General features: G+C 43.0%; 1 protein-coding gene across 1 annotated transcript; it reads left to right on the top strand.

Annotated features, from left to right (window-relative positions):
* Positions 1-583: 583 nt before the first annotated feature.
* Positions 584-11,668, top strand: LOC309880126 (lipase member N-like; the record flags this gene model as incomplete). The annotated part of the gene is made up of 9 exons (XM_082764655.1): positions 584-715; positions 3,027-3,141; positions 3,964-4,162; positions 4,902-5,011; positions 6,626-6,762; positions 7,736-7,876; positions 8,896-8,967; positions 10,366-10,434; positions 11,435-11,668. The coding sequence occupies 9 exons, from the start codon at positions 584-586 to the stop codon at positions 11,666-11,668; spliced, it is 1,209 nt and encodes a 402-aa protein (XP_082620781.1).
* Positions 11,669-13,605: the final 1,937 nt, after the last annotated feature.

Raw genomic sequence — 13,605 nt, 5'->3', positions numbered from 1 at the left:
CTTCCAGGCTCTCCCAACTCTTAAAAGTTTTCCCTGCAATATGCCAGATAGTACACTGTTTTTACAACCTGTCTGGTGTCTCTGTGCTGATCATAAAGGTGGCTACAGCCAAAAAGAACATGTAACAGCTGACTGCTGCCAAGCAGGGCACTAATGAGATAGATGCCACTCTGCAATTTCTATTCAGCAACACTGCCCAGTGACCATAAGTTAACCCCCTCCAAAACACAAGAAAAGGGAGTCTTACCTCTAGGTTGCCAAGACACATATTTACAATAGGAAGACCATATGTGAGAAAGAAAGGAAGAAACTTAAGGCACAAGCTATCACTAATGTCCTACAAGAACATTCCCTCAGGCCTGTTCCACATCCTCCTGGAGCCCCTGACTCACTCGTGACCCTTGTTACCTGACATTAACTGTAGACAGTCCCTCCTCACAAAGGTATGTGTTTCTGTCAGCCCCTTGGGGAACACCCGAGGCAACCTCCAAGAGACTCCCCACCTGGGTCTACCTGTGGAATTCCCCAGCTCTCCCTTCCTACAGCAAACGCACATGCTTCTGCTCTTTCACACAGCCCCGAGATGTGGTGCCTCCTCGTGCTGCTCTGCTCCCAGGGAGCTGCCTTTTCAGCAGGGTTCGCAGCACCCTTCACTCTTGGCTCAGAGGGAAGACAGCACTTGAAGCACCGCCACCCTGAAGACTTTATGAACGTTGTAAGTTGTGGCACTTTCTCTGCCTTTCTTTTAAAGTTTCTCTCACAATACCACCACCACCACAGTACCAACTCTAACAGCCCATGAGAGAAGGCTTCAAGAAGGGCCCCCTCCTGGTCACCCGTTTTCCCAACCTGCCTCTTTCAAAGCCACTGTGTTAGGGCCAGGACTGCTGTGAGCACCAGCTCGGGATGGGCCAGGGACAGATGGGACCCTTGTACATCACACACAGCACCAGAGCAGTGTGCTAGCTGCCCCTTTTGGCTCAGAGGCCAAGCAACTCCCCAGAACCTGCTGAAGGGCCCTGGATATCTGGGTTGCTGAATTTTAACCCCAGCAGCAGGACTCAGCTTTAGACTGTGGCAGAGCACACACAGCACAGCCAGCACAACAGGCTTTTTCTGCCTACATTTAGAATGAGCCCCAACAGATGCATGAACATGTGGCTTATAACTGTGACACCTGCTTGCACAGTCACCTTCCTCAACACACCCAGATGTTTCAGACTAGTGCACAAAGAAGGGGAGGGTAGGATCCTGGCAAGAGGACAAAGATCCTTCCAACATTTTGATAGGGAGCACCCACGTACAAGAAACGTCGGCATCTTATCCAAACAGTCAGAGCTGCCAGAGAGAGACTCCTTTGCAGCAGAGGCAAAGGTTGGTTTCTACTCTCAAGAGAAGCAAAGTCCTCCCCTTTAACAACCCGGTTCCTCAATATGGTGGCAAGGGAAGTTGAATCCCTTCTTAAAGCAGTAGATTCTCACAACACAGGGTAATCCAGGACCCCTTGTTCTGACTCACCGAAGCTTTCCTCACAGAATTGGCAGGAGTGTAAGAACAGGTGGTACTGTGAGTTTGTAACAGGAGCTCCACCCTACACAGCTTACCTAACCGCACTTTGGCAGGAAAGGACTCATTTGGACCAAAGACTGCATCTTCTGGCACAGTCTAATACTGATACTGCTGCATGTTTACCCTCTAGAAAGATACCACCTGTATCAGCCTTGCAAAACAGGACAAACTATCTCACTTGCATTTGCTGTGTGAGCTGAAGCAGTCTCCCCTTGGGAGGCAGAACCTGAAAACAGTGAAACCTGACTTTTCACGTTCCTCTCCCCAGCCACCAGACTTCAGAGCAAGCAATGGACCTGTCTGCTTTATTTTCAGACATGCAGGTCTAGTGAGGAGGATGTAGGTCTTTTTGGCTTTGTAACACACAAAACGCCAAGCACAGCCAATGCTACCTTCCTGCCTCCCCCTGTGCATCTGCTTCATGCAGTGCTGAGGGACAGGACCCTGCTGAAACACAGTTCTGGCATTTCTGCTCTGGCTGGGTGTGACCCAAGAGCTGACTGAATGCAATGCTGCACTCAGGCAAGCAGCTTAGTTACCCAGTACAGGTCTGCTCTGTCTCACATGTCATCAAAAACCTGACCACTACCACCTATGCAGCTCTGAAGCAGGCTTTTGATGCATCTTTTTACAAGACCTGTAATATTTGTTCTCAGCCCTAAGCCTCGTTACATATTATGGTCCCTGCAGCCACAGCCCTTGCACTACTGCCCAGGAACAGCAAAACATCCACACCATTCATCTTTCTTACACTCCAAAATGGGATGCTTCATCCAAGCTGTTTAACTACATCATCCTGCAGCTCCAAAAGCACAATGATGCATTCAGGAGAGGTGGTGGGAAGCACTGGTATGGACAAGAAAATCTACTCCTCGAGCAGTCCTAATACATGACACATTCAAACAAGCTCCAGAGCCGAGGAACATTCTCATTTCCTGCACAGGCGATCTTTGTCATCTTACCATTCTTATGAGCCTGAGTAGTGCTCAGGTACCACTGCCACGGCAATTACTACCCAGCCAAAACCTAAACAATAGTAGTGTATGTCTGGAATGCTCCAAGTATAATTAGATGCTTCTACCCGGGCAAACTTTGAGAGATACAGCATTAAACAGCATACACAAACCACATCAATCAAAGACAGGTCAGCTTCTCTCACTGTTGTTGGCATCCTCCAGCCTCCCTTTCATGGCTGCCTCACCATATATATCTGTTCATCCCCAAGAGAAACACGGCCAGAAAGCTGTGCTGTCCTGCAGGAATCTCTGTAGGGTCCCTTCCTACTAGTGTAACACAGGAAAATAGAGAATAGTCCAGCAGCATGGAATCGTGTTCATCTTCCTGGCGTGTTCTTGGCTAGCTGCACATCCTTGGACAGAAGCAGCCTCTGGACACTTTTTCCATCAACCTCTACACTGTAAGTGCATGTTAACAAACTTTCCTTTGGCTTCCCACAGAGTGAAATGATCAGATATTACGGATACCCCTGTGAGGAGTATGAAGTTACCACGAAGGATGGATATATACTTGGTGTTTTCAGAATTCCCAGTGGGAGGAACATGCAAAATACAGGTGTGACACGGGTATAGGACATAAGGAAGGTCTGAGATCCAACTCCTACGTGGGTCCCCCACCTTTCAACTTTGCACATGTAATGGCATGTTCCACAACTTTCCACCTCAGAAAAAGCACCTAGTCAGGAGCACGGTCTGAATTCTGAATCTATCTGAAGACCACAAATTTAGTGTCTGTGTTCAGACTTCAAACTTCTGTGATTTTTTTTTCCATAATTCCCCTTCTTGTCTTTCACATTTGGTACAACTGTTGGCAATATCTTTGTTGACAATAACTCTCTGAGTTGACATTGAAATAGGCATTCCCTGCCTCATGAAGGACAGTCAACTTAAAGTCAAGAAGGTGATTGATTTTTCTGTATCCATCTATTGGGTAGAAATCACGTCATTGGTTGGGAAGAAATAGTTTTTCAAATTTTCTTAGTAGAATGACAATTTGTTCCTGGAATTCAAAGGTCATAAATGCGGGACAGTGCTGCTCCATTTCCTGCTCTTCCATTGTCATCTTAATATGCTATTTTGTCTTTAATTTTTTATGTCTAGAAATCAAGGGATCTGTAGATTGGTTTCTCTGTGAAAATGGATGTTGGCACTGACCACTTGAATGTGTTCTTTTTTAGCTAGTCCTGACATGAAATAAGACAGCTTGCATGGAACCAAATCCTCCACGCATCTTACCCCAAAACCCATGGCCAGCATCCATCAGTTTCTTGAAGAAGGAATGTTAAAAAAAACACTCATATAAAATCATATTCTGCAACTCAATTTTAACTACACATTACTTCTTACTATAACATAAGAAAATGCTCTTCTGTTTCAGGGAAAAAGCCAGCAGTCTTGCTACACCATGGTACTTTTGCAGATTGCACTTACTGGATATCTAACCTGCCCAGAAACAGCCTAGGCTTCATCCTTGCAGATGTTGGCTATGATGTCTGGTTGGGAAACAGCCGAGGAAACACCTGGTCTTCAAAACACAAGACCCTTAAGCCCTGCCAGAAAGAGTTCTGGCAGTTCAGGTACTCTGTGGAGAAAGAATATCTGAAGACAGCAATTTTCAGGGGACTAACAAGTTTGGGCAATTAGTATTGGTAGACCCTTTCCCCTTCAGGCAACTGGTTTTCATGTAATCTGACTTCAAGTGGGATGTACAACTTCTAAGGGGACCAGACCAATTCTTTGTGGATGCAGCCACACTGGGCTTGTCAGGGAGATCAGGGGAAGGATTTGGCTGGTTGGTCTGGACAGGCCTTTCTGGAATCAGGACACAAAGAAGCACAGCTGGAAGTAAACAGGTCACCCACCATCTTTGTACATATGCAGGGCTGGTTTATTTTGGGGAAAACATTTCCAAAACTGGGAAGAGGCATCTTTAACCTGGTGGTCTCTTGCTAGACATCATTTTTCCAAGTATGGACAGGAGAGGACAATACACAGCCGAGTCTAGAAATCTGATCTATCACACCTGACATTAACTGACAGAGAAATGAATTTTGTTACCCCTGCTAGTGAAAGGACTCAAATCCACATCCTGGACTGGCACCTCCTCAGCAGAAAGTCCAAGGCATCAGGCAGCCTGTCAGTACAGTTGTGTCCTTCTGTCCCCTTCCCCAGCTCACAGAAAAGAATCCAGAAAAGTGTGCATCCTCATCTTTGAATGGGTCCGGCTTGGTGTTATGAAGAAAACTGACATTCAGTAACTCACACTGTGATAAAGTACATGCCCCTCTGTCAGCTTTTTGTGTTTCTCCTTTTTAGCTTCCATGAGATAGGTATATACGATCTCCCAGCTGAGCTGGACTTCATCATGAATAAAACTGGACAGAAGGATGTGTATTATGTTGGTCACTCAGAGGGTTCAACTGCAGGTAATGTTAGGACGCCTGAGTATGAAATAGTTAACGTCACTACCTGACTGGAATCTCTCTCTCTCTGTCAACTATCTTCTTCTCTCATAGAAAGTTATTAAAGGGAGAAGTACTTTTAACTTGACACTTGCAAAAGGGGGGGAGGGGGGGAAGAGGGGAGGGATTTTTTTCTATGATCTGTTGTATCTGAAACAAGCAAGTAACAGAGGATCCAGAAACACGTTTAACTTCTGAAAGGATTACTGATACATAAAAGCTAGTATTTACCAGGTACAGTTTTCTAAGTATCCTTTTTTATTATACTCTTGCCATTTATTGTTATTTTTTCAGAGTCTTCTAGCAATGGGATATTTCAGCAACAAGGAGCTTTTATTAATCTAAATTCTTAAAATGTATACCTTATGGACTACAATAATCCTCAATGGATTAGACCCAATAATCCTCGTGGATTAGATGTAAATACAAAAAGCAACAATCCATAAAACAGTTCTAAGGACAGGAGACCAAAACAAACAAACAAACAAAAAGAACACAATAACAAATTAAATGCCTCATGACCTAACACCAGACTCACTATTTAAAACGTAGTTAATGTACAACTATAACTCAAAACATTATTGTTTTAAAACAAATTACCAGACACTAGAAATTAGAAAAGAAATACCAATGCTCAAAACTTCATTGTTATTAGCTCCTCTGTAACATCAACACACTTATGGTCTTTGAATGTTGTTAGTGTTTATTATTTATGCATAGGATCCATGAAGAGATACTGAGTTTTATGCTATTGTGTGTCATTGCCATTGTATAAAAATAAACCTCAAAAACTGAGGAGAAATTTGGTTGGGGGGGGGGGGGAGAGGGGGGGAGTTGTATTTGGCCATTTTATTAGACCATTATTTTCCTTTTCTCTCATAAGAGCATTCTAAGTTTTTGGAACAGAATAAATCACTCAGACCAAGATATCGTCATCCTTGTCCACAGGTACCTCTGTTTTAGGCAACCAGCTAAGATTGTCACCAAATCCATCAGTGGAAAAATTTGGACACATTCAGAAAACAAGATAGGATGTACCCTTTTTGTTTTCCTTTCCTTCCTTTCTTCCTTCCGTCCTCATAGGGTTACTTTTCTGTGCATTCACTTTCACCTGAGTTTACACTTTGTTGCAAGTCAAAAATTCTGCTCTTAGCCTCCCAGCCTTCAGGTATTTATTGCATTACTGCATGCCATCATCAACATACAGAGACTTTTAGAGACTACAAGCTGAAAAATTCATTATGGTATTAGAGTTTGAGGAACTTTAGCAGGAATCTGAATTCAGAAAATCTGATTGATGTATCATCTCCCAAAAACCGGCCTAACAAAAAATTGTCAATTCTGAGAAAATCAATGTTTGGACATCCTCTAATGAAGATGTATCCTTAGAATGAACTCTTTTCCCCAAATAAAGTTTCAAGGATCAAACACTTTCCTTAGGTCTGCAGCACAGAAGAGGACAACAGACAATGGGTTGTTATTCTACTGTCATTTTTTATTTGCCACCTACTGCTTTTTATATATTTGGTCTGTGGAAGATCTCTTCACTAACTTGATTTGTGTCTCCTGTGTTTGCAGGCTTTGTAGCATTTTCTACATATCCTGAGTTGGCTCAAAGGGTTAAAGTGTTCTTTGCTTTGGGACCAGTAGCCACAATCACATATGCTACGAGTCCTTTCGTAAAGTTTGCACGTCTTCCTCAGCCACTGATCAGGGTATGTCATTCCTTCTAAAAGACCTAAATGCCTGCCTTGTCTCTACTGGATTCACTCAGGCTGAACTGAGTTTTAAGGGGGTGATGAGTTAAGAATGAACTTAGGGCATCAGAGCATTGATAGTGCTGGTAGACTTCAGACTTTCCACAAAGATAAATTACAAAGCTTGACACAACATCTCTTTGGAAGTTCGTTAGGGAAGCCAGCACTCTTGCACCATTACTTGTTGAAATCAAATATTTTTGAAAGAAGCTCACAAATGCCATAAATAAAAGGTATCTACATAATCTACTAATCTGAGCCTTAAGCGTTAGTAGAGAACTACAAATAAAGTATTCCACAACTTAAATTCATTAGACATACCATTGCTTTATGCTCATGAAATATTTCTTTGTAAAATTATAAAGGAAATTTAAAGGGAAATTTAAAGGAAATTTAAATCTGTTTGACACCATAATTTGCCAATTTAATAGAATGTTCTGGAAATGGTAGAAACCCTGTATGCTGTAGTTATATGCCAAACTACAGAAGCTCATGCTCTTTCTGCCCAAGCTGTACCCAGTATGTGACTATAGAGTGCCCACTTCTATACCCTCTCATTTGTCTTCTCCCCCTTTGCTTAGTATCAATATTCAGATTACAGTTTTGTGCACCTGCTTGGAAAAAGGACTGGGGCAAAGAGTGTCTCCCTATACTCTACAGCCATGACTGCAGCCAACTGCCCTTTCTCATTGAGGCCTGTGCACTAAAAACAGATGGATATCAACCTCCAAGACTCATATCCAATAATAAGAGGCAGGAATAATGTTCTGTGTGCTCTGGGGGAAAATGCACTTTAAAGGATAATGGAATGGCAACCAGTTTCAACCATCTTAGTTAAGAGGCTATGCTGTTGGAGAAAGGGAGAAACAATTCCCTGCATGTTGCTCCTGCAACAAGAAAAAGAAAAAAATTGCACTTTTTTGCCCCTCAGTTACTTCTTGGCTGCAAAGGAGTTCTTCGCCAGAATGAACTGACAAAAGGGCCTACAACACTGCTATGCGCAACTCTGGGAAAACTTTGTGCCAGAATCTTCTGCTTCATAGCTGGGGGCAGTATACAAAATCTGAACACGGTAAGCACATCCAAGAACACCTTTATACAAGTAAAACTGAAGTAATTTTGAAGAAAAATGATTTTTCTGCCTTATGTCTATATAAATTGCGGGGATATATAGAAATGTGTTGGGGTTTTCAAATAATGCCAACTAGGGTCTCAGCTGATGATGAAATCAGCCACCTGACATTCAGATCACACAAGGAAGAAAGGCTGAATTCAGCCTAGTTTCATCTTGCAATGATGTACCTCTTCTGGGACTAAGCCAAAGAAATATTGGCCAGATACCAAAGCTCTCTAAAATGAAGAAATGGATGATGGAGAAAGATCTTTTGATTTTGCAAAATTATGATTTTTCTTCCTAAATAGGATGACAACCAGATCTTATGAACATAGGAGACTGTTTATTTTTGGTCCCTACATGTCAAAACTTTTCCAGCCAAAACTCAGTCCTGAAAGTTGTTTCTTCACACTTCTCCACTTCTCTCAATGCCAATATATCTTTCCTTGACTTTGGCTGCTATCTTTTTTTCTTTCCTTTCCTTTTTTTTTTTTTTTTTTTTTTTCCAGACCTTCCACATATCTGTTCTCGGTGGCTTTTGCACACTCGTTTTTTAACAAGTCTTCCCATAAAAAGCTCACATACATGGAGTCTCATGTTCAAGTCAACAGCCTACTAACAGTCCTTCTCTAATGACTGAGCAGAGAATTACTTAAAAGCATCATGCAGACTGTAAAAACTCAGAAAAGATAAAGCCATACATACTCCTTGAATGTAGCTTTCCATATGACTAAGCACTAATGTGGGAAAGACTCTCTTTGTCTTTCAAAACAAAGCATAAAACTCTACATAATACCTCCTACTGTAAAATCACATTATATGGGAGTCGACCATTAATTTTGTTTAATATTTGAAAAATATCCTACAATATGGTCAGGGCTTTAACACAGCAGCTATATGTTGCTCAGGTCCTTCACAGCTTTATTCTGTTACAACACTGAATCTCTGCTTTTGTAACACTTCTGCTTTCTCTCCAGAGTCGAACAGATGCATTCGTAGCACATTACCCAGCTGGAACATCAGTACAGAACACTATTCACTGGCATCAGGTATAACTGTGTACTGACATAAGCAGACTCGTACTACTGCTTTTTATGCAACTGACAGCCTATAGGGAAGTCCACAGGTGCTGGTTCTGGGAAATTACCCAACACGTCTTCTCGCACAGTGCCGTAAGCAGCTGCCACCAAGGAAGCACTGCTTCCCGTTGCTCACCAGACCATTACCCACATTGTCCCTTTCATGTCAGACCTTTCTGCATGTTAGGGTCTAGTGGCTTCCAGCCTTCAGCTCCATTTGTGAAGGCAATTGCCTCAAAAGCTGCAGAGGAGCGCTCGAGCACAGTCGAGGCACTTGGCAGGCAGTAGGAAGATAGCGGAAATGTGAACAGCTAGGGGATGAGCCAGAACAAAGTGATCCAGGTTAAAGCTTTTCTCCCAGAAGGCTAATTGCAGCCTGGATCACCTCCCAAAGCCAGTTAACCACACAAGCACTTCTGCTGGCACAACGGGAAAGTGGGGATCCGCCTTTCTTGCTGGAAACTTACGCCACTCTCAGACCTGAGCTTGAATCAGACCAGAGCAAGAGCAGGTCTCAGAAGCTCAGAAGCATGTTACAGCACGTGCTCAACACTACGGCCATTTCTGCCAACACTTGGTATGGTCTTAAGTATGTGCATGCTCCTGCATTCAGCCCTGACTAAAATTTCCACCATCCAGACACTCAGCACACAGATCCAGCAAATGGAGGCAAGGTAAGAGATATCCAGCACATCCTCAATTACTTAAAGACTTGAACTCAATACACTTATCAATAACTGAGGAACAATTTCATAATGACTCTCACCTTGCATTAGATAAAAACACTAACAAATCAAACCACTAATCAGGTTTGGAATTTAAAAAATGCACTCACCTTTTCAGTAACTTTTTTTTTTTTTTGTAATTCAAAATAGATTCCAGACTACTATTTAGTGATAGACTATTCACACCCCAGACTACTGTCAGCAGACCAGACACTGCTGACACACAAAACAACAACTTGTGGGAGGAGAAATCATAAGCTACACTAGATAGCCACTGAGAGCCCTGACAGGTACTAGACAGCCTGGCCCTCCCACCAAGGTGAAAACTGAGCACAACTCCGCATCACAAACGGGAACACCACCTTAGTTAACTTAGTCAAACAGCACTTTAAAAACAAAACATAACAAGGGTGATAGTTGAGGATGAGGAGAGAACACTAGCAAGGGCAAAGGCAATAAAGCCTCTCATCCTACGACCCATCCTCAGTACCTGTGGAAATCTGAAACTGGAGGAAGGGGTGGGAGGAAGCCACAAGCCACCATCTGAGCCTTGGGTCAATCACAGGGAGGAAAATACCTTCTGCACTCTGCTCTGTCTCTTATCACTAACACTTTCATTTTATCTTTGTTAAAATATTCACAGATAGCACATGCAGACCGATTCCAGGCTTATGACTATGGCTTGAAGGAAAACATGAAGAAATACAACCAGGTAAGGCAATATCGTTTTCCTGAGAACTCTTCCTTGGGTCCTGGCAAAACTAAGAACAAAGAACTTCAGCTTTTAGAATCCATGAGCTCCACTGCTACAGAAAGGAGAGAATGCTCTGAGATAATGTTTCACCCAAACCTAATGTTGCTATGTGTAAAAGTCTATTCACAGACAGTTCCTTGCGGGCAGCTAATAGAAGTTCATTTTCCCTTCCCTACTGGTGCAGGGATGTATCTAGTGACATGCTGATTTACCTGCCATTCCCCAAAGGCTCAGAGTCACAGCCTGGCCATAAAAAGAAAAAAAGAGAGAGAGAGAAGAAAATGCATCTCTCAACTTGTTTTTGGAAAGCTTCTTATGAAATAGAAGGGATGCTTCAGAACAGCACAGTGAATACTGCTGTGGGGAACTAATGTACACTGTACAGAAAAAAAGGATAAAACAGATAAAAACAGATAAAACTTGGTTACTGCCTAGTCAGCCCTCAGAAATGCTGCTCTCCTCCTGCAACACTGAGAACTGGTCTGACAATTTTTGAGATTTGATCAGATCTGTTGACTTCTGGTAATATTTGTGAGTCAGGGCAGGTTGTTTTACATGTGGCATAGGTGGATAAATATTCCAAAGTATATTTCCATCTATTTTATAGGTGGAAAAACACTCCAAAGATTTCTCAGACACTTTCCATTCATATACGATCTTTAAATACCAAAGTTTGAATTTTGGACTGGGTGAAGTTCTATTCCCAGTACACTTAATGTTTAGGAAATGGTCAAAAAAATAAAAAAGCAGACTGAGAAATATAATAGAACTGTGTTTAAATAACAGCAGTCAATTTAAAATCATTTTTTGCTATGGAAATAAACACTAAGAGGGTTGGCTTACTGTTTTCCTGTAGCGAGTGCAGAAGGGAAACAGAGAGATGTCTGCACAGCATCCTTTCTCTAAACACAGCTTCTGATATAACAGCATGCACTAAGGTCTCCTCCCTTTCTTGCAGCCTACTCCTCCTGCCTACAACATAGAGAGGATAAGCACACCCATTGCTGTTTGGAGTGGCGGACAAGACAAATTTGCAGGTCCAAAAGACATTGCAAAGCTACTTTCTCAGATTACTAATCTCTTTTACTATAAGCACTTTCCTGAGTGGGGACATCTTGATTTCGTCTGGGGCCTTGATGCGACTGAGAGAATGTATCGGAAAATCATTGAACTAATGACAAAATACGCTTAAAGCTTCATTCAGGGAGCTCATTCATGCAGTAAACCCCCTCCATTTTCTATTTAGCAGCAGAATATAGGCATAAGGACTGGTATTGGGGTTTGTATTTTCTTGCATTGTTTTCTGTGGCATTACAGTATTTTGGTGACTGGAGTCTCTCTGAGGAAGCTGAGGTACATGGGGATGACCAGTGAATATACAAACATTAGAAGGCATGCTTCAGAGGGTGGCTTGCTTTTTTAAAACTGTTACAGGAATGAATTTGCTATAACCAGGCTTTTATTTTCTCTCCCTTGTATATCAATATTACATGTTCCACTTGAGACAGAGGTGATATCACATGAAAACATAAAAATTGAATATATTCATTTCTCTGTTGAAGTATTGCCAATCTTCGTTTAAATTAAATCATCTATTGTCTTGATAAAGTTGCTGGTCTGTTTTTATTTCCTCACCTTATCAAGGCTGAGCCACAAGACCTTCTGCCATAAGACTACCCTGCCATCTAAACATACAGGAGCTGGCTTCAGTGGCACAAATCCCAGGAAACCCAACCTCGGAAAGTCTATGCCAGAGAGAAATCACTTAACCGTTGGACAGACACAGATGCTCTCTTGTCTTTCATGCCCACACACCAGTGAATAGTTTGTTCACCCCCTGACTACAAAGAGCACAAACATCTTCACATCCATCACTTGGCAGCTGAGGATTAAGGATATGCAGACATACCAGGCAGCCTGCACACCAAGGACTAGAGCACCCATCCCAAGAAACATTCCTGACACTGCCAGTGAAGTTGATCGTAATCTGGGAGACTGACACCAATATATAAGCAAAACATGTTTGTCTCATGCAATATACAAAACATATGCAAAGGAGATGACACAACCTGTTTGGCACCTGTGGTACCAGGAACTGGGATCACAGTTTCTGGAGAGGTTTGCAGTCCACAGCTCAGAGCAGCTACTCTCACCTACACCATATTGCTTGTGACCTGAGCACCCCAGAGCTCAGCAGAGGCCTAGCCCTGCTCCTCAGCGTAGCAGAGGAGACATGGCTTTACACACAGTACAAACAAGAGCTCCAGGTCTGAAAGGCAGGGAGCAGGACCAACAATTTGAGCTCAGGTAAAGAAGTGAACACCTCTTTAAATGGTCTCTCAGCAAAGCCCCTCGCCTCTACTCGCACCCTCCTGCAGCACCACCTACACTGACACAAGCTGCACACCAGAACCTAGCAGCGTGAATCTGCACAAAACATACGATAAAAGGACCAGAGAACACAGAATCCCAACACCAAACTCATCCCACCCTCACCAGGGGTGCCCTTTCCCTGCTGCAGGATCGGGGCAAACCAGGAACTGCCTCAGACCCTCCATGGACAGAGCACACAGCTCTGCCCGACTGAAGAGAACAAAGGGCAGGCACTGGGGACCGTGCTGTGTGGGAGGTGAAAGAAGGGGGACCTGGCAGCTCTTCAAAACCTGGCTGTGTGGATACAAGGCTGACAGCAAGCTCACTCAGCTTGGGAGCAGCCACCAAGGGGCACTCAAGGACACTGGCATCTCCAGAGAGCTTTCAGTGCTCTGCAGGAAGAACCAGCCACAGACAGACACACCCTGCAAGAGGTCAGAGGGAAGCGTTCAGGTCAGTGAAACACCGCTCAGAAAAGAAAGCAACATGCAGTGTCTTGCAGACTGAAAACCTAAGTGTCATGATGGAGAACTAATGTTCCAACCTAACATCACCTCTGACCCAAATGACGTTTACAAAGGGTTGCCAAATTGTCTCATGGAAGACAAAAACAATTTCCAAATAGTTTGATCGGAACGCTTGCCAATATAGTTTCCTGCAACCAGTCATTATCTTCATACTAGAATAGATCATGAGTGTAATCCTGTAATGGACAGTGTCTGGACAAAGAAAAAAACCCACCCTTTATACCTCCCC

The sequence above is a fragment of the Aythya marila genome (assembly GCF_965140915.1).
Source record: "Aythya marila genome assembly, chromosome: 7".
In the NCBI taxonomy this organism is placed as follows: domain Eukaryota; kingdom Metazoa; phylum Chordata; class Aves; order Anseriformes; family Anatidae; genus Aythya; species Aythya marila.
The sequence above is the reverse complement of the archived record's forward strand: the minus strand, read 5'-3'. Positions and strand labels throughout refer to the sequence as shown.